General features: G+C 43.0%; 3 protein-coding genes across 3 annotated transcripts in view; 1 reads left to right on the forward strand and 2 right to left on the reverse strand.

The window, feature by feature from the left end:
• The window catches only part of kcnq1.2 (potassium voltage-gated channel, KQT-like subfamily, member 1.2), a 322,797-nt gene extending 319,904 nt beyond the window's left edge, over window positions 1-2,893 (reverse strand). Inside the window, exon 1 of the mRNA XM_054733559.2 lies at window positions 2,258-2,893. Coding sequence (XP_054589534.1) covers window positions 2,258-2,733 — 476 coding nt within the window. The 5' untranslated portion in view covers window positions 2,734-2,893. The remainder of the gene's footprint in view (window positions 1-2,257) is intronic.
• Window positions 2,894-11,963: 9,070 nt separating this feature from the next.
• On the forward strand, window positions 11,964-23,538 carry mrps35 (mitochondrial ribosomal protein S35). Its single transcript, XM_054733600.2, has 8 exons — window positions 11,964-12,135; window positions 15,797-15,849; window positions 16,008-16,175; window positions 17,449-17,509; window positions 17,592-17,731; window positions 20,203-20,312; window positions 20,394-20,463; window positions 23,149-23,538. Exons 1-8 carry the CDS (start codon window positions 12,006-12,008, stop codon window positions 23,413-23,415), a joined length of 999 nt encoding a protein of 332 aa, XP_054589575.1. The 5' UTR covers window positions 11,964-12,005; the 3' UTR covers window positions 23,416-23,538.
• A 264-nt stretch (window positions 23,539-23,802) lies between these two features.
• Window positions 23,803-27,835, reverse strand: LOC107388429 (MANSC domain-containing protein 4). The gene is made up of 3 exons (XM_054733592.2): window positions 27,420-27,835; window positions 27,207-27,341; window positions 23,803-24,769 (listed from the first exon to the last, which is right to left on the reverse strand). Exons 1-3 carry the CDS (start codon window positions 27,637-27,639, stop codon window positions 24,012-24,014), a joined length of 1,113 nt encoding a protein of 370 aa, XP_054589567.1. The 5' UTR covers window positions 27,640-27,835; the 3' UTR covers window positions 23,803-24,011.

Raw genomic sequence — 27,835 nt, forward strand, 5'->3', positions numbered from 1 at the left:
GAACAAAAAGGAGCAGAATGAAGAAAAACATCTTATAATTTCTGCCCCCTTTTCCAGTAGAAATAATCAATTTATATATAATTTCCATTTGTCAGACACACAAACAGATTCATTTTAAACTTTTTCCTGTTCCAAATTCCAGTGCGATCATGATCATTGATTTAATTTACATTTTCATAATTATTTAGTACACTCAATTTGGTACATTTTTTGAATATATGAAATGACAGGTTTTTTTTGTTTCCCTTTTAAGGTTATTGCATAATTTAACACCATTTACAGATATATTCCATTCCTTAATTTTAGTTCTAAATCTAGGTTTTATAAACACATCAGTTTCTTTCAGCACGTAATTACTAGTTCTCTTTTCAAATATCCCCTGAATGTTTGTTGGCAGAGTACCTAAATTGGCTTTACACATGGTTTGTAAGATTTTCCAGTCTTTCAGTAATTTATATTTAATAAGCTTCTTCTAGCTGAGGAGCACTCTGCTTTCTCCTGGTTGCAAATTCAACAATAGCCTTCCGCAGTTCCAAGCTATGTGGGCGAGGTCATGATACTAATTTTCCCTGTGATGTAGAAGGTCCCTCGTTTGCTAACGCACTCATTTCCCATTTATTTCCTTCTTTGTGCAATGCAGGCAATGGGGGTTGAAAAGAATGTTCATGTTGAGCATGAATATCTAACTCAGAGTGTCGGATCGTATTTCAAAAAGTACGGTTTCTCATCAAACAAGACCTTTAATAAAATAGGCCAGGGATGCCAGCACACCTGCTGAAAGGAAAAAGCATACAAACCCTGTTCTGTCATCCTCTACAAATGCTAATCATAATCATCATCATCATCATTTTATTAAAAAGCACCTTCTTAAACTTTTCATGTCCAAGGTGCTGTTCATGATGCAGCAAAAACACACTAACTTTGTATAACTAAGCTCAATTTAATTAAAACAATAAAAAAATAATACAACCATCTCAACCCCAACAGTAGCATAAGCGTTAATAAAAGACAAAATAAAACTAAACTCACTCCAACTCCTTTATAAAAGCCAAAGAATAAAAACAGATCTTTTATCTACTGTTAAAAACATCCAGTAACAGAGCTTGCTTGACCACCAGCGGGAGATTGTTCCATAATTTAGGTCCAAGAAATGAAAAGGCCCGCTCTCCTCTGGTCACCCATTTCACCTTTGGAACTACTATAGTGGACCAAGGCGGCCGTGATGGAGCATACCGGACCAGAAGCTCACACAGTTATAATGGGGCAGTCCCCAGCAGTGATATCAAAACAAAAACCAGAATCTTAAAATAAATTCTATAACTAATGCATAAATAATATAGTCTGCAAATCATGTCCTTCTGAACAGGGAAAACAGTTCCTGTATTGGTGGACAGGCCACCCTATAATCTTACAAATGCTTCAATTCAGTCTGTAAAGGTAAAATCTCCTTCATTTGACTTGTTCTATGATCCAGATACATGTAAGAAGTGTTCAGTGGAAGCTTTTCAATTGAATTTCTATGATTACTATTCATATTTGTATCCAAGCTGGTCTAAATCCACGTGCTCCTGGCTTACAACGGCTAAACTGTGGGATATTTATAAGATCATAGAAGCTCTTTTTCTCACATGATAGCAGGACCTTCTTTGACTTCTGGTAGTTGTTTTGGTATTTGCAAAATCCTGAACTTTTAAAATACATTTATCTTTTACCACTCATAAAGCTGACCATAATCAGCGGTACCGTATTCTTTTTAGGTCTCAAACTTTGAATGGTGAAAAAATTAGTAAAATAATTCACCAATTTAATAATAAATCACATATAATTGATATGCTTCAGATCAAGTGGCTTGATATTAAATGAATGGGTTTGCAGATTTGTTGACAGCATGGAAACACAGAAAAGTTCAAGCTAGCCAAGGCCCAGAAGTGTAAATACACCAGTTAGGATGTATTAGAGCACATTCAGCAGGTCAAACCTGCTTCCTTCTGTTGCTATGAACAAGAACCTAACCCTAAAGGAAGACATAGCAGTAACTACCACAGAGATGCTGCACAGTGACTGGGGTTAGATACTCACATTAAGTCCCAGAGACTTGTACTTTGCTTTTTTCAGCCCATCCAATTCTGTTTATCAACAGTATGTCATCCATATGGGAAGCTAACTCATCTTGAAGATATCGTCCTCATTTTGAACTGCTGCCAAACCATCTGAAGTCTGTACTGAAATCTGGAAACAAAACCAGACATATACTCACACGAGGAAATGGTAGAGGAAGCATTTCAATCCAGCAGGTCGTTCCAGGAAGTTGTAAACATCCCCTTGCATGCTTGTCTTGATGTAAGGGCTCTGGAACTCCTTCTGGTGATTTCTCAGCCAACTTGAACGAGGAAGAGGCGGTGGGATCGGGGTGATGGAGGGCTGGTTGTGAACGATCTGCAAGGCTGGGTCCTTGGTGTCAGCTGGCGGACAGCAGGGAATGCTTGATCCATTATTCACCAGAGCGGGGTCTAATTCCAGCGAGACGGGGGAGTAGTGGCCGATGTCAGGCACAGGAACCCGTAGGGTACCGGTGGAGGCTGCGAGGTCCATGTCGTGGTCCAGGCTGAGACTTACACTGGTGCCGGCACATCCATTGGGGCTGCAACGTATGAAGGAACTCTTCATCCGGCTGCCATAGTCACGCTGCACATGACACGTCATGTGAAAGGATCGTGCTCGTCTCTCCTCCATCTTCAGGACGGTCCACTTTACCCAGCGTCGACGGGGACTTTACGTCCTGAGGGCTGTGACCCAGGATCTGGTAAGGAAGGAAGAGCCCAGTAGGAGGAGGAACCTAGCTAGGCATGACTAGCTCCCTGTGGCGGAGAAGAGCACTCTCGGTTGGGCTGTGTGCGTGTCCATACCTACAAAAGAAGGTGTAACATGAGTCAGGAGGTAAATATGACTGAAAGAAGACTCAGCAAGCTACACCATCAAGCTACACCTGTTGGCGAGTCATAAGAGACAAAGAAAATAGAGAAATCATGCAAATTTCCATTTGCATCACAGATGTTTTGTGTATGGGGTCGTGGGTCATGTGGCCCTTATGATGTAACTGTAATCAAATTGCAACATTTCCATAGAAGTCAATTTTTTGTCAGTTTAATCACCAAGTGTTTAATCGTCTTTACATTAGTACGCAGTTTAACCTTAGTGTTTTGTTTCTTGCATTTTTGACTCACTTTAAATTGCAAAAGGTTTGACATGAAAAAAAGTTTACCAAATATTGTTTAACTCACTGTTTCGGGACATGGAAAGTTGTTTAAACGCGTCACCTTTTAGGTGATTTTTAGAGCTTTAGAAGTACGTTTCTGTGAAAAATTGTATGTACTATATTATTATATTACCTTTTGCAGATAACTGAACAACTTCACTTTGGATAAACAGAGATTAACCGTGGCAGGGCAGCTAAGCTACAGACTGTAAAATGTTTCTGCTGTTTTAGACACATTTCCTAGTAAAACGTTACTCCATGCTGATGCAACGTTCAATACAAGACTGTTAAATGCTGTTTACATCAGGAACTTGTTATAAAGAGAAGTGTTCAGCAGCTTGTTGTGTAGTTTTCCATGTTGTTTCTTGTGTTTAATGCTAAAAACACAGAGGATGTCTGATCATGATAAAACGAAAAAGGCTGTTTAAACACAAATGGAAGGAGTCTGGAAGTGATCCCAGTGTAACTGGTGACCCGTGAGGATAAAGTAAGCAGGTTATGCTTTTATGTAACGGAAACATACGTGGCTTAATGCAGCAGTGACACACACTAGTTCATGTCCATCTCTCTCTCTCTCTCTCTCTCTCTCTCTCTCTCTCTCTCTCTCTCTCTCTCTCTCTCTCTCTCTCTCTCTCTCGCTCTCTCTCTCTCTCTCTCTCTCTCTCTCTCTCGCTCTCTCTCTCTCTCTCAGGATTTTATTTAGTTAAAAAAAAAACACCGTCCTGTTGAATTGCCCTTGATGGATGTCAACCCCCTGACCCCACCCCCTCCATCTGGGCAAGCAAAACAAACGCACCACATGCACTTTGCATGTGTTTATGGAGGGAAATAATTCAGCCGCTTACACTCAACAGTAAGCAACAGAATGTGACCTTTCCTAATGGTCAAACTAAACATGTCACGTCAACGTGCAACCCACCAGAAATTAGACTGATAAAGGAAATGGGCAATGGCAGCCACATGCGCTGTGGTTTTCCAGCCTCAGGTTTACTTTTCCTATCCATGTTTTATATTTATCACATCTGTTGCACCAAAGCTGCAGTAAAGAACAGAACAATAACTGCTGCTGCAGGAAATCACATCATTTTAAGCTTTAGCAGCTAAAGAGATCGAAACATGAAGTAAATGAGTGTTAATACAGTGCAAGTTTTGGCCACTTGAACTTTTTGTCACGCCTACATGTTTCACATCAGTTAACCCATATTTTTTATCAGACACAGATAATCTTAGTTAGTACAAATTAATAGATTAACTACCTGTAATTACCAACATGTTTTAGACAGCTGGAGTCAGTTTTAGCAGTTAAATACAGGCTTGAACCAGCTTAGTGGCATTGTGGTATGAGCGGCCGCCCTGAGACTGGGAGATCGTCGTCGTCTTCCTCCGCTTATCCGGGTCAGGGTCGCGGGGGCAGCATCCCAACTAGGGAGCTCCAGACCGAACTCTCCCCTGCCTTCTCCACCAGCTCCACCGGCAGGACCCCAAGGCGTTTCCGGACCAGATTGGAGATGTAACCTCTCCAACGTGTCCTGGGTCGACCCGGGGGCCTCCTGCCAGCAGGACATGCCCGAAACACCTCCCCAGGGAGGCGTCCAGGAGGCATCCTGACCAGATACCCAAACCACCTCAACTGGCTCCTTTCGATCCGGAGGAGCAGCGGTTCTACTCCGAGTCCCTCCCGAATGTCCGAGCTTCTCACCCGATCTCTAAGGCTGAGCCCGGCCACCCTACGGAGGAAACTCATTTCGGCCGCTTGTATCCGCGATCTCGTTCTTTCGGTCACTACCCAAGGCTCATGACCATAGGTGAGGATTGGGACGTAGATCGACCGGTAAATCGAGAGCCTGGCTTTCTGGCTCAGCTCCCTCTTCACCACGACAGATAGGCTCTGCATCCGCATCACTGCAGATGCCAAACCAATCCGCCTGTCGATCTACCGATCCCTCCTACCCTCACTCGTGAACAAGACCCTGAGATACTTAAACTCCTCCACTTGAGGTAGGACCTCTCCCCCGACCCGGAGGTGGCAAGCCACCCTTTTCCGGTCTGGGAGATCGTGGGTTCAAATCCAAGGTCGGGTCACACCAAAGACTTTAAAAATGGGGCCCAATGCCTCCCCCTGCTTGACACTCAGCATTAAGGTGTTCGATGGGGGTGGGGTGGGGGTGTGTGTGTGTGTGGGGGGGGGGGGGGGGGGTGCTTCCTGAGTGTCTGCAGCTCACCGCTCCCCCAGGGGATGGGTCAAATGTGAAGAACAAATTTTACACACCACTGGGACAGCTAATGGCACTTTAACTTGACTGATGCTAGACCTGAATTAAAAAGCACTTCTGTGTAACCTCTTTGACAACGTGGAGTAGGCTAAACGATCTCAATAATAAACCTTCCATGCAATGGCGCCCCCAAGGGGTGGCCAGGGGTGGCCATGGCTACCCCTAGAAAATCGCTGCCATCTCTAGCTAAAGCCAGTTTTAATAAGTCATGTTAACTAACGTTCACTCAAACCATGAATTTATCTTATTTATTCAAGACATAATTGTAAAACAAAATAAAAACAATACAATTAATGAGTAAAGAAATAATCAGAATAAAAATAATACACACCTCAAAAAATAAATAAATAAAAGAATACATCATGGCAACAGTCAGGCATGGGGGTGGTAGTGTGATGGTCTGGGGCTGCTTTGCTGCTTTGGGTTCCTGAACCACTGTAGTAGATGGAACCATGAATTATGCACTTTACCAAAAAATTTTGAAGGATACATTTTGACCTTTGAACCTAAACAAGCTGTTCATGCTGAGAAGCCCTCCAGCATGGCTGAATTAGAACATTTCTGCAGAGAAGAGTGTTGTAAAATTCCTCCACACAGATGTAACAGAGCTTAGTTTAGATGACATTTTCCTCGTAATAAATGAAATCATCATTAGAAATTGTAGTTTGCATTCATTCAGGTTATCCTTTTCTGACTTTGATATTTATTTAGAAATCTGACCGATTTCAGTGTGACAAAGAAACAAAAAGTAAAAAAAAATCGGTAAGAAGGCAAGTCCTTTTTGCACATCACTGTAAGGGAAGTTGTCAGTGTTAATAAGAAGAGCTGCAGTCGATAAAGAAGGAGGCAGAACTATCGTGTAATTTAAAACTATCCTGCCTGAAATGAAAAAAGAAGAAAGTCAAGACAGCTTGACAACTTCACAAAACACTTGCCATCTGAACAACCAAGGCACACTCCACTCAGACCAATGCACCATTCAGCATCCTATGCAAGGCTGGGGGGCATTTATTGTGTTCTCTGTGGGGAAACTGAAGCAGGTGGTGCGATATATGTTACCTAAAAGTATCGGAAAAAGCCTCCAGGGACTATAGAGGTGGGCTGTTCATGTTCAACTATGGATGAGATGATGACAAGAGCTGCCGTCTCTCTTTAGACAGAGTTTCTGTCTTTAAACAAACGAAAACAAACATATAAGATGCAAGGAAAGTTCAACTGAGTTCATAACAAGCGAAATTGTGGCATTACATACTTTCTACGTCATAAATATATTATTGTCGCCTTGAAAATGGCCAATGAGCGCAGTTAAGAGATAAAACATTTAGAACTGTATATCAAGCTTGCTTATATAAACATAACTATAAAGAAAAATTTATAAAAGATTAAAAAATAAACGCATTTTACCTTAAACTCCAAGCTGATCGGCATCGAATGAAGTTCCTCACAACAAGGCACAATTTCGTCACAGTTTTTTTTTTAAATTAAAGTAGAATCCAGTAATACATGATGTCATATAAATAAAAATCACCCACTAACATATGGACGTTTAGGTCATAACGAAAACAGGGAGAAAGCACAAGTGTTGTTTAATCGGCGGCTGCATGCAGGACCTGTCTCCTTAAAGAGCGTCGCAGCTGTGCCTGAACCAATGCTGCGTTCAAAGGTTGTAGAAAATCTCAGTACCGAACGACAGAGCAGTTCTGACACCGATAATGTCATTCAGCGTCGCCTATTTAACTCCTTTGATTGTTGAATTTAATTTCAGAAGTGGATGAAACATTAAATGGGTTCATGTTAAATAGCTGGACCTGGAAGCCAAGTACACCATTTAAGTGTGTCCCAGTTTCACTCCATCCTCATGTCTTCTGATCCAGATTCTCAGATGACACCTCTCCAAACTAATACTAAAATAATATACTGCGTTGTTGTTTAGGTTATCGCTGTAATATATCATAGAAAACATGGAAATTTCAGATGTGCCTGCTTTGCAATTTAAAATGTCCGCAATTTATCTCCAGATAACCAAGAACTGTTGCAATTTACAGACTAGTGTAACGTGAGGAAGTGTGGGTTTTCTGTCACAAAGCTGTGTTTGACCCGACTGGGTCGCTCAGAACTTTAAAACACAGATTGGGACCTTTGCAGACATGAAGTCTGCGAATATACCATGAATATCTGGTTAATTACACACCAGCCAAATGTGTTTTTAAATCAGTGATCTTCAGAGTTGTGGTTACTAATTAGAGAATCATGAAATGATCCCTAAATCAGTTACAAATTTTTAAAAAGTCTTACGGATTGCTGTAAAGTCATTGACACAAGTCAGTGATTGGATGCAATCTACTGGATTTTCTTAACTTTTTTTTCGAACAAGGTTAAAAAATATTGAATTCCCAAAGAAAAAGTAGAAAAACAACAAATGTAGTAAGTAAAAATAAAAAAATAATAATAAAATGGCCTTACCATATAGACTTTCCAACTATATCAAAGTAACACAAACTAAAATGGTTTAAAAAGGAAGCATAGCTTATTTCACCTATCAGTAAATACATTTACACACACTTCTACATTTGAAATATCAGAGTACAACAACGTCTGAGTACAACATCACGACACAACAACACAAAACTATCAACATATAACATTGATGTATACCACATGACTACAGTACTCGTACGAATCATTCTTCCTCTTGTCTGTATCTGGAGAAAATCAGTTCTTTGTATAATTTCATACCTTGTTTGATTTTTTCCTTCAATGCTGTTCCATAAAATGACTCCACAGATTGAAATGCACATACTTTTAAGTGTTATTCGAGCATAATGATGTTTCATATTTAAATCCCTTCTCAGATGATAGCCCCCTTGTCTTTCTGCAAACAGCCTTTGAATAATATCAGGCAGTGTTTTTTTTTTTTTCATTAACTCCCTACATAAATAATGCAGTCCTAAATTCTATCAAGTCTTTAAACTTTAAGGATTGTAATTTTATAAACGAGCTATTGGTATGTCCATGGTATGGCTAACCAATCGTATGGCTCGTTTTTGTAACGTACAGAGTGGTGGGCAGTCAGGGCCAGCAAAGCCTTCTCTGCTGGCCTAAACTTACTCAAAAACGTAAATGTATTTTTTTTCCTTTGGTAAATATTTTTAAATAAAAAAAAATGTTCATTGGTCTATTTTCTTTATATCCTATTATACCCACTTGGCCGCGCTGCTTCCAGTGTTAAAATGCCCAGGTTGGGTGTTATCCAATCAGATTTAAGCTAGCTTGTTTTCAGGCAGATTAAGTCTGCCCTAGGCCTTCAGAATCAATCGAGAAGCCCACTGTCCGCTGTAAGTGAACAGAGACGAGCCAGTTGCGATAGCCAATCAGCTCACGAGTCAGCTTGGCCCGGGCCAGCTAGCTGGCCTCACGCAAAAGTTGACATGAACACATCCTGTGATTGGATAAGCAGTAGTTAGAACTTTTCTAGCGGCACGAAGCAAAATATCAAAACTAAACACAGAGATTTGTATCTATAGGCAGCTGTCGGTGTATTTTTGAACACATGATGGCTGAAAGAGGAGAAGAGACAGACTTGGTTGCAGATTAACTTGCCACACCATTTTCCAGACGGACCTTTCAAGAAAAAATGGATATTGTGAGAACAGGTTGTCCGACTCCAATGCTAGCTGGCTTGTCCCAGCAGGAGAAAGGATTTGTTCGTCATTTTCAGGCAAGCAACTATGAACGGTACCCATGGCTAACAGCTTCAGAGAACCGCTGCAGGTTATTCTGCTGGGAATGCCTGTTGCTCGCATCAGATGGATTTGGTAGCATTAAAGCGCGTTAAAACGTATGCCAGAAACACGACCGGACCATCGGATAGACACGGCTTTCAGCATTAGCCTCCATGTCCATAAAAAAGGATCCACTCATGGACATGAAGTGCACAGATAAACTGTACAGAGCCAATGAGGTTTTCCTGAGGAAAGAAAGTAGGATGGATTTTATTTTCAAATGAGCAGGAGAGGAGGAGATCCATGCTGGACATTTATGTTGGTGAGTAGAAACATTTCATTAGTATTTTTTAATGTTTTGTCATTTTATTTTGTTAATAATGAATGGTAATGAAATAAAACGGCTAAATGAAATTATTCTATGTGTTCTGTTTCTATGCAATTTATATTGTGTATAACGTGGTGTGTGCAGCTGCGCCAACATGTTCAATTGTTTCGCAGTGCAATTTTCTCCAAAACAAATGCAAATAATGTAATGCTTTACTTATTTATTTTATTGTCTCATCTCTTAAACCCATCTTTCATTTTTGAGATTTGACAGTATCCGTGGTCTTAGCTTCCTACTCTCAATTGGGAAAGCGAGTTTGATTTTAAAGGCTCCGGTTATTACGTGTCTTGCCCAGCCACTGGTGTGTGTGTGTGTGTGTGTGTGTGTGTGTGTGTGTGTGTGTGTGTGTGTGTGTGTGTGTGTGTGTGTGTGTGTGTGTGTGTGAGAGAGAGAGAGAGAGAGAGGCTTCTCCAGCTGTGATGTCCTATTGATTGTATTTTAAGGTGTATTAATTTAGATTGGACTGAATAGGAAATCACTGAAGGCCCAGGGGTGGAATGCACCACCCGCCAGGTTTTATAGGTATTTCCCCACACTTCAACACATTATGTTAGATTATGTGTACAGTACAGTATATGTGTTGCTTTTCATACATACGTTCATAAATGGAAAACTTTTAAATAATTGGAATAATGAACTGAACTCAATGCACTGATAAGTGGGTTCAACTGTAATGTTTTGTGGACTTCAGCTCTGCGTTCAACACCATCCTCCCTGCTCTGCTCCAGGACAAGCTCTCCATGATCAACGTACCCAACTCCACCTGCAGGTGGATCACTGACTTCCTGACGGACCGTAGGCAGTGCATGCGGCTGGGGAAGAATGTTTCCACCACTAAGACTATTAGCACAGGATCTCTACAGGGCTGTGTACTTTCTCCTCTGCTCTTCTCCCTGTACACAAACTGCTGCACCTCGAGCCATGACTCCGTTAAACTGATCAAGTTTGCGGATGACACCACCCTCATCGGGCTCATCTCTGACGGTGATGAGTCTGCCTACAGGAGGGAGGTGGAACAGGCAGCAACAACCTGGAGCTCAATGCTCAGAAGACAGTGGAGATGATTGTGGACTTCAGGAAAGTCACAGCCCCATCTCTCCCCCTCGTCCTGACGGACACCCCCGTCACCACTGTGGACTCCTTCTGCTTCCTCGGAACCACCATCACACATGACCTTAGGTGGGAGCCATCCATCAGCTCCCTGATCAAAAAGGGCCAGCAGAGGATGTACTTTCTGCGGCAGTTGAAAAAGGCCAAGCTGCCGGCCCAGATGATGGTGCAGTTTTACACGGCCATCATTGAGTCCATTCTCACCTCCTCCATCGCTGTGTGGTACGCTGGAGCCACAGTGAGGGACAAACATAGACTGCAGCGCATTGTGCGCTCTGCTGAGAAGGTGATTGGCTGCAGCCTGCCATCTCTCCAGGACCTGTACGTCTCCAGAACTCGGGGGCGTGCAGGTCGGATAGCAGCTGACCCTTCGCACCCGGGTCACAGACTTTTTGAGCCGCTCCCCTCAGGCAGGAGGTTACGGTCCATCCGGACCAGAACCTCCCGCCATAAGAACAGCTTCTTTCCATCTGCCGTTAGACTTGTGAATAGATTATAAACACACAACCATGCTCGTCTTCTGTACTCGACACAACGTCACGTTATCGGCCATGTTACCATTACCTGCCATTTTTTATAGCTGAAAGTTTTATTCTAGTTTTTTTTAATATTTTATTCTATTTTATTCTATTTTTAATCTTATTATTCATGTTATATGTAGCACATTAGTACCGAAGCAAGTTCCTAGTTTGTGAATTGTTTGTTCACTGACAATGGCAATAAACCTATTCTGATTCTGATTCTGAGATAGGAGTTTGAAGAAAAATAAGAAAAACGGAGAGTCTCTCAGGCAGGAATTTATTAGACTGGACTAGGTTCAGCTTTAATTAAAATAAGTTTTAAATCAAGCATAATACATTGCTTCCAAATATAATAGCGCATTTCAACTCATTTTCAAGCACGGTGCCCAGCTTTACATTTATTGTACTGGATTATTTATTTTACGAAGGATCGTTGAACGTACCATATGTTTGATAAAGCAGCAGCTGCTTAAGCAGAGATCCAGCTGCTGGTCCCACGTGAGAAACAGGATAATGCACAATAGACCACAAAATAAGTCGTTTTTCTCACTTTGAAGTTGTTCAACTTTTAACAGGATCTATTTTATTAATGTTCTACCTCGACGCGATAAAAACGCACGCTAATAAAACGCATACAATCACCCGCAGGAGGCAGTCGACACGCGCTGCCGCGAGTTTTCCGTGTTGCGGAAGAGACATTTTGACCCTCGCTAGTTGCTGTAGCCTCTAGAAAACATGGCTGCTCCCTCTAGTAAGATGTTTCTGTCCTTTGGTCGGATAAATGGTTTTGCTTTCAAACTAAAACCAACAAGCAGCGTCACATACGCTACGGCTTTCTCAGTAAACTCTTCTAATGGGAAGAAAGGTGAGTCTGACTCCACATTAAAAGCAGTTTGTGTGTTGATGCGTGTCAAGCTAATGGCCATGATGTACTTGAGGTGATAACACGACGTTTCTTCTCTGAGCTTATCTCCCCCTACTGAAACCCACAAAAGAATATAACAATGATAAAATAAAATAAACGCCTAAATCCACCTTCAGAGGAGTATTTATCTAAAAATCCATCTTGTAAAGTGAACTGTGTCAGATAAAAAGCGATGAATAAGACTCAGGCAGAAAAAAATAATTCTAATTATTATCTTTGTTTATTAAAAATGCAAATAAATGAAGAGCTTTACGTCTTTGGGTTTTAGACAGATTTCAGTTGTTCCTAACACCTTGGAGAAGCAACCACCCCGTAGGCTGGCTCAGATCACTGTGTGTTTAGGTGCCATCCTAGAAACACTGAGTGATGCTGAGATGAGGGCTCTGTGTGGACCAGACATCACTCTCCTTTCTAGGGATGTCCCATTCCGATATCAGTATCCAAAGTAATTAGTTATCGGCCCAAAAACACAGCATCGGATTATATCGGACTGCATCAAAAATCTCCGATATTAGCATGTGCACATTTTTGCAACCAACGTTTAAAAAAGTCCTTTTTTTCATATTTACTGTTACTGGCTCTTGTTCTCTGATTGAGTAAGTAATGTAACTTGATGAAGCCTTTCATACTATTCACTCTAAAAAATAGGTAAAAATATGTATGATTTGAGCTGATATTGTATCCGATTGATATCGGTATCGGTAAATACTGAAGGCTGCAATATCTGTATCATATCGGAAGTGAACAAGTTGTATTGGGACATTCCTACTTATAATATAAGTAAAGTAGATTGGTGGCAGTATGTCTGGGAGTCATTGTTCTGTGGACACATCAATTATCCTATGTTTTAAACTCCTGATCACCATTTATTAGGGCTGCACAATATTAGAAAAGCACAGTTCTCATTATTACTGTTGCAGTCAGTTGTGATAAATTCACATATTTAATATTTTTTCCCGTCTGCTCTCAACACTCGCCACGATGACAGATAAATGATCTGCAATGTGCTTTAGCAACTCAACCACCTTTATCCTAACTGGATCTGCACTTTCAGGGCAGTGAGAGTGCATCAGGTGGGGCAAAACAACGTAATGGGATGTGGAGTTTTAATTCATGACACTGGAAGTGTAAGGTTTTGCAGTCCTACCTATTTATTGTAATAGTGATCCTGCACATAGGGTTATTGTGATTGTGATACATTTGCATTGATCTTGAGCAAAGATGTAACGCCACACACTGCTACAAACATGCAGGGATCCTCCACCTTGCTTAAAGGGACATTATGGAAGTTTGACAGCCAAAACATGTATAGAAATAATAAATTTCTTCTTCATACATTCTCCTGCAATGCCCTGGTCCTGTAGAATGAGCCCTGGCATTTTTACTCTGATTGCCTGTTTTTCTGTAAAATCACAGAAAAAGAGAGCTGCTCGGGTCGAGCAGGCTGCCTCATGCGCGTTCACGCTCAGGCATAGCCCGTAGCATTTGCTATCCTTAGCTTTAGCAGCAGAGAGTGAGGTAGTGCCAACTCAGCCACTTTATCGCTGTTCCTAATGCCTAGTGATGAACCTAGCTACATTTCTGAGGACGCTTAGCTACTTTCTTCTAGATATTTCCTGCAAATTAGCAACAAAATAGCCATTTTCGCTCCGAACTGTTCTTTGAACATTTTGTCAGGTGTCATCAACGATATAAATGGTACAGATACGAAAGACGTCACTGGTGTTTTAGCTCACCTAGTAAAACGTCGGACTCTCGTGTGAAAGACCCGGGTTCGATTCTGAATGTGAACATAGTTCATTTAGAGTTTCTTTTTTACATTAATGTATATTTTTTTACAGTAGTAAGACGCCCAAATTTTTATTTCAGACTTGCCGAAAGGCATTGAATTCACAGATAACAAAGATGTAGGTTCAACTTTCATTTTGGAACAATTTTTCAAGCAAGGGAAGGGATTGATCCGAGCATGCAGGAGGACTGACCCATCTTAAACCTTTGTCGGCTGTGCTGAAGAGAAAGGTACAGAACCAAATTATTTAATTAGCTGCTCGTTCTCCTGTCCTCCGGGTCACACACACACACACACACACACACACACACACACACACACACACACACACACACACACACACACACACACACACACACACACACACACACACACACAGGACTGTCTCAGCTGTTATTTTTGTTAAGGAGTGTGCACGTACAGCATGCGCGCCTCGTGCACGAGCCTACTATTGAAGCTGCTGTTACGCTTTTTGCCTGAGGGGGCAATCGCGAGCATAAAAATTCAAAACTCCATAAAGTCCCTTTAAACAAATGCCTGCAGAGTTTTTATTATTTTTTGCAGAGGTTTGACCACTTAAGGCCAGACTTTAGAGTATGACTATTCATCTACTAGTTCAAACTTCCCTATAGTTGTTTCAGTTGCAGTCAGTTGTGATCATAAGTGTTTGTCTGATATATTAATAGTATGTATAGTCTGATATAATTAGTCACTCTTTTTCAGAGCTTGTGTTTACCGTAAATGTAGGGCTGGGCGATATGGCCTAAAATCAATATCACAATATATTGAGGATTTCACCTCGATAACGATAAATGGACGATAAAAATGGAATTCACAATATCAACTTCCGTACTATTGAGGTTTCTTTTTTAAAATGTTTCTCAAATTTTTTATTCTCCCTGTGTCTTATTGATTTTTAGCTGTTAGTTTTGGGAATTTTGTTGTATTTCCTTTTTATCTTTTATCTGTGATCGACATGATTGTATAACGCCGGTTTAATTAACTAACATTTTTAGTGTACAGCGCCTTGTTTGGTTGTAATGCCTTGTGAATGCGCTTTATGAATAAAATTGGATTGGATTGGATTATTACAGTCATGTCTCCATATACAATATATGATATCCACAAGCACGTGAGGATGTGTTTTGGTTGCTAACAGGCACCAGAATTAAAATAAATAATTAAACAAGTATGAACTCTAATGTGATATCTTCATCTATCGTCACCCGTGAGCTACACATGTAGGGACATCTGTCCGACTTAAATGGCGTCTTTCAGCCACTCCCCCTGCCGCGTCCATCTGCTCTCGTCTGTTTTCCAGGCGAGGCGCAGCTCAACTCGAACACGGCCAAGGTTACAACTTCTTAAAGGGACATGAACGTTGCCAACCGACACACATCTTTTCATTTTTGTATCCTCAAATTTATTGACACGGGACAAATTATCACGATAAGAGTCAGAAATTTCGATAACGATAACTTATCGATTTATTGCCCAGCCCTACTTAAATGTTTATATTGCATGTTTTCTATACATTTAGAGGGAGACAATGATCATGAATGTTAAATTAAGTTAAATAATTCTTCTAAATCTTTTGTACGTCCGTTCTGTGCAATCCATCAAATTCCAGTGTTTGGTTATTTTCTAAACCCAGAGTATTGATTTGTTTTTAGCTTTTTAGCTGACAAGTTTCGGCTAACACTGTAGCCATCCTCGGAGCACCACCGATATGGATGTCGATGACATCATCACATCGGTGCATCACTAATAAAATGTATCTGTGTGATGAATCTGAAGTTTTGTCTTTTTTAGGCTTTCCAGAAAGAAGCGGCAAAGGTTCCTTTGGCAGACGAGCCAAAAGAGAAGTGAGTGTAAAGGTTCAGCGAGCCGTTTTTATCTTCTGCTGAAGCACGATGAACTTTTTAAGAGACCACAGATTAGTGCTGGTGATGTTATGCAATTATGTGATACTTGAAAACGGCATTAAAAACATTTAGTGATAAAACTGTGTTTGTTGAATCAGCCGGGGAAGCCCAGGACGGAGAAGATGCCGCTGGATCAGGACTGGACTTCGGTTTATCCAGCAGCAACCCCCTTCAGGGCAAACTCCGTCCCTCTTCCTGTGAGGATGGGCTACCCTGTGAGGGGAGGAGTTCCCCCAGAGAAGAAGGGCAACTTGGAGCTAATAAAGGTCAGACCTCAGGACCTAGAGAGGACCACAGACAAAATAGTGTTAGCAGCAATTCTGAATTCAACAAGATTTTCTTCTTATTTGAGGAGTTTTTTGGATTAGCAGCCTAAAACATTCTGCACCAGCTGAGTTGATAGTCTCTGGTTAGTGCTCTTTCAGTCCTAATGCATCTCTTTATGCTTTGCTGCGTGGCTCTCGTGGCTCGGTCTCTGCTCCCGGATTACTGAGCGGCTCTGTCCAAACACCAGCTGCTCCATCTGGACTCCAGCCACCTGCAGATCCACCACTTACACCCAGCTGGACCTCTGCCGGGAGGCCTGGCCATATAGATTTCACCCTCTTGGCCAGCTTTGGGGAGCTAGACTGCTGGTCATTATTTTTATTTACGACTAAAAAAATTAATCTTGAAAATATACATCGTAGATGAGCTATATTCCAGATTTGTGCCAATGAGAGCCATGGAAATTTTATTATTTACTTTGGAAGATCATCTCATGTCCTTTAACTCAAAGAATTACGATATATTCTGAATTATTTCATAATTATTACATAATTATAACTGAACCACGTCAACAGGAAGGAGCGTCTTGTTGGAGGAGTGTTGCAGCGATCGATTCGTTTCTACTGACAACAAGTTAATCAACTAACTGATGCGGTTAATAGTTTTTGTATTTCTGGTAATGATGAGTTAAATATGACTAACATGGATGTTAATCTGTCATACATTAAACTCCGATGCAGAGAGCCTTTGCTAATCCCGGGGGGGGGATGGTTGAAACATGTGCAGATCCATCCCAGATACATGTGTGAAAGGGCAAAGGGCAGGCCATGGTAATGAAGTAACCACTACATGTTTACATTTCTGTGACAAAGTGAAAAACCTGCTGCTGTTTTAGGTGATTTACAGCATGTGAGCTGTTCTGAGCCCATCTGTGGGTTCATTAGCTTTATTTGGTCTGATGAGTTTTCCTAACGATGCTAATGGATCAGAGCAGGTTCTGTCTGAGGCTCAAACGCTGATGGGAACTCGTATTCTTCGTCTCTCACCTGCTGAAATAAAGGAGTCATGTTTTTATTCTTTTATTCCCCGAAACTGATTTTTGTGGGATTAAAATGAATAAAGTTTAGCTTCTGTAGATATTTTCTCCTAAACAAACGATCAAGTGTCAGCTTTACAGTAAATTACAGACGTGGAGCCGATTCCTTCTGCTCAGGTTGTGATTTCATCTGAACATCTCAAGGTTTATCATGTCTGGGTTACTTTTTGTTTCAGATCCCAAACTTTCTCCATCTGACGCCGGCAGCCATCAGGAAGCACTGTGAAGCTCTGAAACGTAAACACTCGGCTTGGCTGGTGAACATTTTGGGATTAGATTCTTAACTTTTACTGATACAAAGACATCCTCCTGTTTTTAGCTTTCTGTACAGAGTGGCCCTCAGCCTTGGACTCCGGTGACAAATGCGACGAGCTTTTTCCCGTCAAAATAGAAAGCTCAGACTTTGTTTCTGCTGGCCCGTCGGTCAGAAACCCTGCAGCTCGGGTGGTTCACCTCAGAGTAAGTGATGTCATCGTGGTGTCGACCTGTCGGAGGAATCTGTTCTTGTGGTTTTGTGATTGTTGCAGCGACCCTTTCAAACTGGTGTGATATAAGTAGAATATGATATTCTTTTATTTTCCCTCAGTAGGAAAATGGCAGCGTTACTGCAGCGATCACATTCACAACAGGAGCAAAAAGGAGAGTAAAAAATAAGGAATAATTGGAAATTAAGAGTACAATACAAGATAAGAGCATAGAAATACTTCAGATTCAAAAATAATCAGTATATAAAATACTTACACAAGCATTTACATATATATTTACAAAACCTGCTGTGTGAGTGCCAGTCTAAAGGTAATCATAACACATCTATAATTAGTGTTGAGACAAATTTCAATCTTTTGACAAAAAAGTCTAAAATAATTTTCTAAATAAAGTTGAAATGTTGAAGAAAAAATTCAAACCTAGTTTGTTAAAGTTTTTTATTTTATTTTTTTTTAGATTAAAAAGAATACAAAGCCATCACAAAGCCAAGACCTACAATGCCCATAATGCCTTGTGCAAATGAACCATGGTGACTTATATATATATATATATATATATATATATATATAATCTTGTAGCTCATCCACACTGACGCACGTCTGGATTCTTAGATGCTCATAATAATAATAATAATAATAATAATAATAAATTCCCATCAGAAACAGCCATGCTCAGGAGCACAACGTGGTCCACGTGCCCAGATTCATCTGGAAACTGTCTTTCTGCTACTTTATTCTGAAAACTTCCTCCTTTTTTACCTTTCTTCTGAGGCACCCTGATACACTCAGAGTGACCTAAACAGATTTTAGTGATGCTGTTTAATAGCAGATTTGATCTTCTGTTGTTGGATTGTCTACTCCTTTAGACAGGTTAAACCTGGAGGGGGTCCCATGATTGGTCTAATAATTTAATAGAAACATGCTAATGAAGAGGCCAAACATTAAATATGAGTCATTCATAGATGAACTCCCGAGCACCTTAGCTGCATGTTGATTACGGATCCGAGATTTCTGTAGTGGCTGAAAATCTGTATCTGATACAGCAAACGAGTCCAGAGAAAAAGCACTTCTACTGTGTTTTGTCCTGCTGAGGAGTGTTATTGTTGCCATTAGTCACCACCCATCTGCTGCCCTGACACATTGCCTTAGATTAAACTAGCTAGGTAGGGATTAGATATTAATTCAGGTAGATTAGAATGGAAGCTTGGAGAGCAAATCTCACGGACTGTAAATCCTCAACAAGTGGGCCGAGTCAAAACTAACTTTTAGGTGAACAGAGCGTGTCTTGTAGCGATGCTGAATGGAGGTTTCTTTACACGTGCTGAAGGCAGCAGCTGCTGAGGCCCACCACTTCACCGTCTCTGTGGATGTTTGTTTACTCAGAACCACGTGACCCATGCGCTGGGTTACTACATACATGCGGCTCAAACCGGTGGGGGACAGACACGAAGAAAACACTGTAAGAGGTGTAATCTGTTCCAGCTCCCATCCTTTACCGGGTTTAGTCAGCAAACGTTCCATTACAAATAAAAGTGCTTTTGAAGCACATTTATTCCTAGATCTTAGACCAGTGGTCCTCAAATGGCGGCCCGCGGGCCACGTCCGGCCCGTGAGCCCTCTCTGTGGCCCCCAAACCCCGCGCCCACCCCCGACAGCTGACCGGGAGGTGTAGGATAGATAGAGCTGCGGAAAATAATCAAATAATCAATGCGTGAGTTGCGGGCATAAACCATTCTGCGTCATAGAAGAGGACCATAATCAGTTATAGTGGAATGTGGTTTTGTTATTTTAACGGTGGCACCAGCGCAGCATCCACATCTGTCAGAGCGGTGTTCTCCTCACTTATCAGGTAGGAAACTTTGGGCTGCCTTTATGTGGTACTGCAGGGCTGAGCGCTAGAGTTGTAACCTGAGACCGAACCCGAACCGAATCAGCCCGATCGGTTCTGTTGGATTTGGGCCGTGAATTATGTTATTTGAGCGGGTTGTCACACGGCGCGCTCCGCTCGATCAGCGACTGAGGGAGGGAGGGAGGAGGAGAGGAGAGAGAGAGAGAGAGAGGGGGGGGGGGGGATCGGAGGACACTCCTCCAAACACGTATATTATTTTCATGTTAATTATTATTTCTCCTGAAATTCAGCTGTAAGAGAAATTGGGAGGACGCTTTGGCACATTTTAGGTTACAGGAGGTCTTGTCTCCTGTCTGCTCCTCCAGAGACAGCATGGGCATGAGGGTTACATGGTGAGGGTCACACTGGACAGGTTAGTGCAGTCACACAGCCGAGCTGGAGGGGGACCCCTTCTGGGTCTTTTTTGTGAGTGGCCCTCGGACCATTATGAGTGAGGACCCTTGTCTTAGACGATATTCAGTACAGGTTAGAACATAACAGCATCGCATCTTTAGGTAAACGTGAATAATCCCATTTCTGATCATCTCATGTCTCAGTTGAAGCTGTCCAGTTTGAAGCTGGATGATCACGCATGGAAGAAAATGCTCAAACTTGTTGGGGGCCGCTACTGCAAAGACTCGGATATCCTCACCATCACGGCAGACAGGTAAACACTCCCACTGAAAACGAAGGACTAAACCAGACTAAATGTTTATGAAACTTTGTGTTTCTCCCTCCTTCCTGGCAGCTGCCCTCTGAGACGGCAGAACTACGACTACGCCATGTACCTGCTAACGGTTCTTTACCACGAGTCCTGGGTGAGTTTGTCTTTGCTCTACTGTGTGACCCGAACAGCTCCGTGATGACCCGAGGCTAGAACCCGTGTTCTACCTGTACCTCGTCTCTAAATGTGTGGTTTGTTGGAACACTTGTGACTAAATTCTCTGACCTTCTGTTGTCTTCCATCCACTCGCCTAAAGACCAGCTGCTCACTGGCATTACTTTTACCCACAATGCTCTGCTGTCACTTTCAGTGTGTTCTCACTTTGGTTTCAGATCAGATGTGTCATGTAGACACTGAGGCCTAATCCACACGTAGCCGGGGTTTTTTAAAAACGAATATCCGCCCCTCCAAAAACTTGCATCCACACCACCTCGTTTAAAAAAAAAACTCTGTCCACACGTACCCGGATAAATACGTTGTTAAGGACATGCCAGACCTGTAGGCGGCAGTACTTCCCCGTTCTTAACCTCGTCCTTCGTCTGTGGTCTTCCGCAAAGAGCAGTAACTCCGCTTGCAAAAACAAACAAGCAAAAAGCGCTTGGACAATTGACAAAGCGAGCGCAGCTCTGAGGGCTTCCATGATGCCGGCTAGTGTAAACACAGGTCGCACACGTGATGTCAGCATTTTTTTGTCGCGGAAAGTGACGTTGCGGACCTTAAAACTCCGGTTTGTCTGTCCACACGCAGACACCCAAAATGGAGAAAACGCAGATCTTCACTTTGGCCGGAGTTTTTAAAAAGATCCGTTTTTGTGTGGATGACAGGCCAAAACGTAGAAAAATATCTACGTTTTGGCAGATCCCCGGCTACGTGTGGACAGGGCCTTAGTTCGTGCTCTGGACTGTAACGTTTTTTAGCCCGTGCTCAACTGGAACAGCTGGCGTTAGCTGCATTAACATTGCTTTAGCAGAAGGTTCCCGTTCGGGTGATGCATCATCACAAGATTGATGAATATTCCCACGATGCTGCTAAAAGCAACACAGCACAGCTTCTGTCGCCCCAAACATCATCATTACTAGAGTGCTGCAGGTCGGTTGGCTCCGTTGTAGCCTCCGCAGGTCCACCATTGGCCCAAACTATTTAAGTCAGACCAATGGCAACACTCTGTTTGTACGGAGACGTTGGGCAGGCCTGGCAACATGACTGAAGAGCTGTGATGGAGAAAAACTTCAAAGATGGCATCGGCTCACGAACGTATCGACTTTGGATGGTTTAGACTTTTCTTTGCGACGTGAGCAGATGGAGGCGCTGATGTCATTTATTTCAAAACATGACGCATTGTCTTCTTCGTCTTTGTCTGCAGTGGTGCATGGCAGACCGCCCTGTTGACCAATGTACGCGGCCGTGAATTCGTCATGTTGTTTGTTACTCTAAATAGCCCTAGCACTAGCACGCAGAGACGCACAATGAGAGACCAGAAAAAATCAAAATAATGAAATTAGAAAAATAATGTAATAATAAAAACATGCATTTGATACGGCTCCATTGGTTTGGCATTAAAATATGTATAAAACCAGATGCTGGCCTAGAGGCGGATGTTGTAGAAAATTGCATAAGCTGTTGTGTTAATTAATTAATTGTTTCAGTTAGCTAACTAGCCAAGATTTCCATGGCGTGTGTATCTGGGTGTGACGCTGTTCCTCTTAGCAGCTGAATTCTTCCCTGTCCGTCTTGCTCGGTGACCTGAGAGACTAGATCCATTAGAGAGGTATCGGAGTCGAATGGGCAGAAGGTTGGCAAACAGCAGCATTGTCCAGTTGACATTTCCCCACAGATGAGTGGAAAACGCGCTCCCCTATCAGGTGTTGACCCTGATACTCATTGACATTAAGGAACTGTGCCGCAGCGCAGGTGTTTGCCACCAGGTCATTAGACCCCGGTGCCACTAATCTGCAGCCGGCCACATAGAAGAGACTCCCCTTGTTGTGTAACATCTGCCTTCGGGAGCTCTTCCTGGCCTCATTAAAGGGAAACCTGTGGGTTGTGAAGAGGCGTTTGAGTCAGGAAGCAGGACACTGTCCGCTGCCCTTTTGGACACATAATGGAAGGCACAGTGCTCGTCCAGCAGGCTTCGGGAAGACGTGAGAGTGGAGCAGTGATGGGGTTGTAACGCTAGCCCACAAAGAGGCTGATTGTTAGCAGCCACTCAGGTGATGGTATCTCCTCACTTGGAGAGACCGACCGTAGCTGCTGATTCCAGAGTGTGTTAATCCAGACCGTTCTGTAAGGAGCATTCTCATCACTGCTGTTCAGCACCTGAAGAAGCATTTGTTTAGAAGGTAAACAAGCTCAGGTCAGGGCCACAGGTGGCCTTTCGTCTCCTGGAGTAACCTCCTTGCTGGTGGTAAACAAAAAGCTCGTCGTCTCTAAATCTGGATCTGATTCAGGCTGAATTTAACGAGTCGTGTTTGCAGTAAGGATACCTGAAACACCTGGATCGAAGCACAACTGATGCCTGCTCCACTTTAAGCTGCTGAATAAAGGATCTGATTGTTTTCCTAGAAATGTGTTAACAGCTGGTCAGGAGGCACACGGAGAGCTACGTACGGAGGAATATGTTAGAGGAGGATCAAAAGATGCGTTGATGGATTAAACTAATCATTTGTGTCTGCTGCCAGGGGCAGTGTAACCTAACGGTTTTGTTGCTACACAACCTAGCACATTCCAACAGGGACGAGCTCAGTCTTCCGTCCGACTCGTTACGTTCTCTGTTGTTCAGAAAATCGAGACCTGGGAGGCCGAGAAGACCAGGGCAGACATGGAGGAGTATATCTGGGAGGACAGCCCGTCGCAGAAGAACCTTCTGGACACGCTGCTCCGAGCAAAAGTGGCTGGAGCGGGAGGTGGCGAGGAGGTGAGGGAGCAGCTGCTGGAAAGACGAGAGGTTCAGGAGTACAAGGACTCGGTCGTGAGGCTGAAGAACGAAGAGAATGAGAGCAGCTTGACACAGTACAAGGAGGCCGTTCGAAAAGTACTCAACCTGTAATGCTCCAAATGTGCAGAAACGTGCTTTTTACATGCAGTTAACGACCCCTTCATGGTATCATGTAAAATTAGCTTTCAGCTTGGAGTCGGTGTTTGTTTTCCTAAATAAATCTGTCGTAGCAGGTGTGTTGTTAATGAAAAGTCTTTTGCAGATGTGTGCCCCTGGTTAAAGTTTCCACACGACAAAAGCTTTGGCTGCAGGCCGGTGACAGGATGCAGTCAGCAGCAGGCAGTTTGAACTGGAGCTGATCTGTAGGTCAGAGGCCAGCTAACGATCAGGAGATGAGCAGCGTGCTTTAATAATGGAAGCAAAAAGGGATGAAAACTCGGTCTGTCAACACAGAATATCTGAGCCACCCATGGGTTGTTGAGGTAAATAGCTCCTAATGGTCATGCTGACAAATGCCCGCTTCTTACTTCAGTTTTTTTAATCTAAATGATTAAATCCATAATTTACAGCGAAGCAACACAAAGCCTTGTTTGTCTTACTAAAATAAACCAATATTTAAAAGTTCTTAATTGTGGATTTCGTCATTTAAAATGATGAAAGATGAGAAATGTCAGTTCCAACCTCCTCTTCTGCTTTCATCCTAACTTTCAGGAGTTCTCTCTGACCAGCGCGTACTTTATCAGGCGCATGGAGCCCTTCTTCCCCCTCCATGATGTTCGATAGCGTCCCATCCTCTTCCTCTGACCCCTCCAGGTGGCCACCAGTAGGATGGAACAGCAGCAGCTCAGCAGGACCGTGACACAGATGGCCACCACCACCAGAATGGTGTGGGCGGCTATGTGCCACCCGGGTCCCAGCTCTGTTCCGGTGTTCCCTGGGTTGACTCCCTGACTTCCATCACTCAAGTCAGTCTGGTTCCACGCAAGGCTGCTCTCCGTGCTGCTGGGGGGTTGTGTGCGGACGTCTGACAGGGGTTTCAGGGTGAAAGGGTCAGGAGTCGTCTCTGTGTCGTGTTGACCAACAGAAGCATCGGCGTTGAAGGAAGGTGTGGTGAAGTCCGACTCTGTGGATGAGGAAGCGGAAGGCGGGTCTGTTTGTACATCAGCATCAGTTGCTGGAGTCGGTGATGGATTTTCAGAGGAAGAAGTCGTTAAAGAAGCTGATGAGAGCTGACGGGTGCTCTGCTGTGGCGTGGTGGTGGTGGTGGGCTCATCACCCGCTGGAGTCGAACGCCTAACCGGGCGTGTTGAGGTGAGAGGCGGCTTGTCGGGTGGAGGCGGGTGGATGAACTGCCTCTTGTCCGACTGCAGCGGATCGGAGGCATTCACTCGGCCGTAGTGGCTGGGCAACACTCGGACGTTAGACGTGAAGTATTTCCCGAACACCAACAGATCTGGATCCACACCTAAAACGAGACGGCGATCAGCTTCTGCTCTGGCTTTTAAACGGGTCTGTTAGCCTAAACCAGCGTTAGATGAAAGGTCTTTAGTGGACAGTCTGTAGATCCACAAGAAAAAATAGGAATAGGAATGAAAACTATTTTTTACTGAATCCTTTCCTTTTCACACCAATACAAAAGCAATGAAACGGTTCAGCACCTGTTATTCGTTTAGAGCAATAAAGGTTAAAACTGTGAGACACCAGTCCAAAAGCTGAACTGTTCTAACATCACACTGTTTTTAAAGCGTTTGGTTTGGGGTATTTTAAGCATGATTTAATAAGATTCCCTGATTTCTGAGTTGATTGTTTTCTAGTGTTCATCAACCTGTATTTTAGGCCTGGAAAAGATTGTTTTGTGCTTTGCGTGTCTACTGCTTCTATTTCTAAGTACAAACATGCAATCACCATAAGGAGGAGACCCTAAAACCTGCTGATTAATAATAATAATAATAATAATACATTTTATTTCAAAGCGCCTTTCAGGACACCCAAGGTCACTTTACACAAAACACGTAATAAAATACAATAAAACAATAATAAAACCCAAAGAAGAAAAAACAGAGAGAAACATTTCAATAAAATCAGAGGTTGTAGGCAGATTTAAACATATGTGTTTTGAGTTTTGATTGGAAAAGGGTAAAACTGTCGATGTTCCTGATGTCTGGGGGAAGTGAGTTCCAGAGTCGAGGAGCAGAGCGGCTGAAAGCTCTGCTCCCCATGGTAGCGAGACGGGCAGAAGGAACTGCAAGATGGATGGAAGAAGAAGATCTGAGTGAACGGGACGGGGTGTGAATACTTATAAGGTCTGAGATATATGGAGGAGAGAGGTTGTGGATTGCTTTGAAGGTATGGAGGAGAATTTTGAAGATGGACCTGAATTTAACTGGGAGCCAGTGGAGCTGCTGGAGAACCGGCGTGATGTGGTGAAAGGAAGGGGTTCTGGTGATAATACGGGCTGCTGAATTCTGGACCAGTTGCAGTTTATGAAGGAGTTTGTTGGGGAGACCATAAAGAAGTGAATTGCAATAGTCGAGACGGGAGGTGACGAGGCTGTGGACGAGAATGGCGGCAGTGTGAGGGGTCAGTGAGGGACGAAGACGGTTTATGGAACGTAGATGGAAGTATGCTGACCGAATTAAGTTATTAATGTGAGCCTGAAAAGAAAGGGAGCTGTCGAGAATGACACCCAGACTCTTGACATGAGGTGAGGGGGAGACTGTGGCGCTGTCAATAGTTAAAGAAAAGCTGTCAGATGTTGAGAGGGTGGAGTTAGTGCCAACTAGAAGAAGTTCAGTTTTATTGCCGTTGAGTTTGAGGAAATTAGAGGTGAACCATGATTTGATTTCAGAGAGGCAGAGTGTAAGGGAGGATGGTGGGAGAGTTGAGTTGGGCTTACTGGAAATGTAGAGCTGGGTGTCATCTGCAAAGCAGTGAAACTGGATATTGAATTTGCGGAAGATTTTGCCGATAGGGAGGAGATATACTATGAAGAGGAGGGGCCCCAGGACAGAGCCCTGGGGCACACCTGACTTGACTGGGGAGGGTTCTGAGGTAAAGGATTTTAACTGGATGAACTGAGTGCGGCCAGTAAGGTAAGATTGAAACCAGCGGAGGGGGGTGTGAGTGATGCCTAAGGAATAGAGTCTATTAAGGAGGATGGGATGAGAAATGGTGTCAAAGGCCGCACTCAGATCGAGGAGAATAAGAATAGAGATTAAACCAGAATCAGCAGCAATGAGTAGGTCGTTAGTGATCTTGATGAGAGCTGTTTCTGTGCTGTGGTGGGGACGGAAGCCAGACTGAAACTGTTCATAAAGGTTATTGCGGGTGAGATGTGAATGGAGCTGAGATGCAACAGTTTTCTCAAGGACTTTGGAAATGAAGGGAAGATGGGAAATGGGACGGAGGTTATTGAAATCATTGGGATCTAAACCAGGTTTTTTAAGAATAGGGCTGACTGAAGCGGATTTGAATAGGGATGGGACCGTACCAGAGGATAGTGAGGAATGAATAATGGCTGTTATAAAAGGGAGCAGAGAAGAAAGGCAGGATTTAACTAAAACAGATTAAGGTGCCTCAAAGATCGACGTCTGACTTCTTCAAAGTAGATGTGCAATAAAAAGTTTCAAAGAATCTGAAAGTTAAAAAACAAACAGGGTTTAACATCCATGTTACTGAAAGTAAAATTAAATATTATTATTACTCATTTTATTTGAACTTATCTGGTGATAAGTTTGGCAAGTGTTTCATATTTATGATGAGGTCATGCTGCAGCATTTTCCACTCAGGGCGTGTTTCAGCTTGAGCACACCATCAGACACTTGACAGATTTGAACAGTTTTGCTCTCAGATGTAGTGAAGTTTAGAATAAAGCTGGACAAAGAGGGTTTGGTTTCCTTTACCGTTGGTGATGTTGTAGAGAACAACGTTGCCTCTGTGGCTCAGGATGCAGCTCTCCAGTGTGGGACAGTGGAGGTGGAAGCAGTTCGCATTCTCTTGAAAGGTATCATAATGAAATATAGCCAGATTACAGGAAACTAGAATAAAAAGACAACTATGTTAGTATAAAAGCGCACAGATAACGCTCCTCGTGAAGAAAGAATAAAGGGACCTACAGTTTCTCGAGAGGCAACAGGTGCGGCTGCATTTCAGCGCAGTCTCCTCCTGATAGGACCTCAGAAGCTGAGCTCCTCTCCTCTGAGATTCCTCAATGTTGATGAAAATCCCTGGAAACCGACGGATCCAGCAGTTCTTGTAATAAGTGGTCGGTGAGCACCTCGACTCGGAGTGGCACACCAGACTCAGAACCGCGAGGAAACCCCATGAGGCGTTCATGGCGCGTAATGTAAGTCACTCCATGGTAAATCACAGCCTGGGGGGCAAAGCAGCCACATATTTTGGAGAAGGTGAAAGCTCCGAGCATACGGGCGTGGAGCGGAGCCAGTGGTCTGCTGCGTCTCCAGCAACCGGTCCGCCTGCAGGTGGATCACATGTGCGTGCACTGGGGAGGTGGAGACCCAGCCGTGCGTAA

This window comes from Nothobranchius furzeri, chromosome 4, assembly GCF_043380555.1.
Source record: "Nothobranchius furzeri strain GRZ-AD chromosome 4, NfurGRZ-RIMD1, whole genome shotgun sequence".
In the NCBI taxonomy this organism is placed as follows: domain Eukaryota; kingdom Metazoa; phylum Chordata; class Actinopteri; order Cyprinodontiformes; family Nothobranchiidae; genus Nothobranchius; species Nothobranchius furzeri.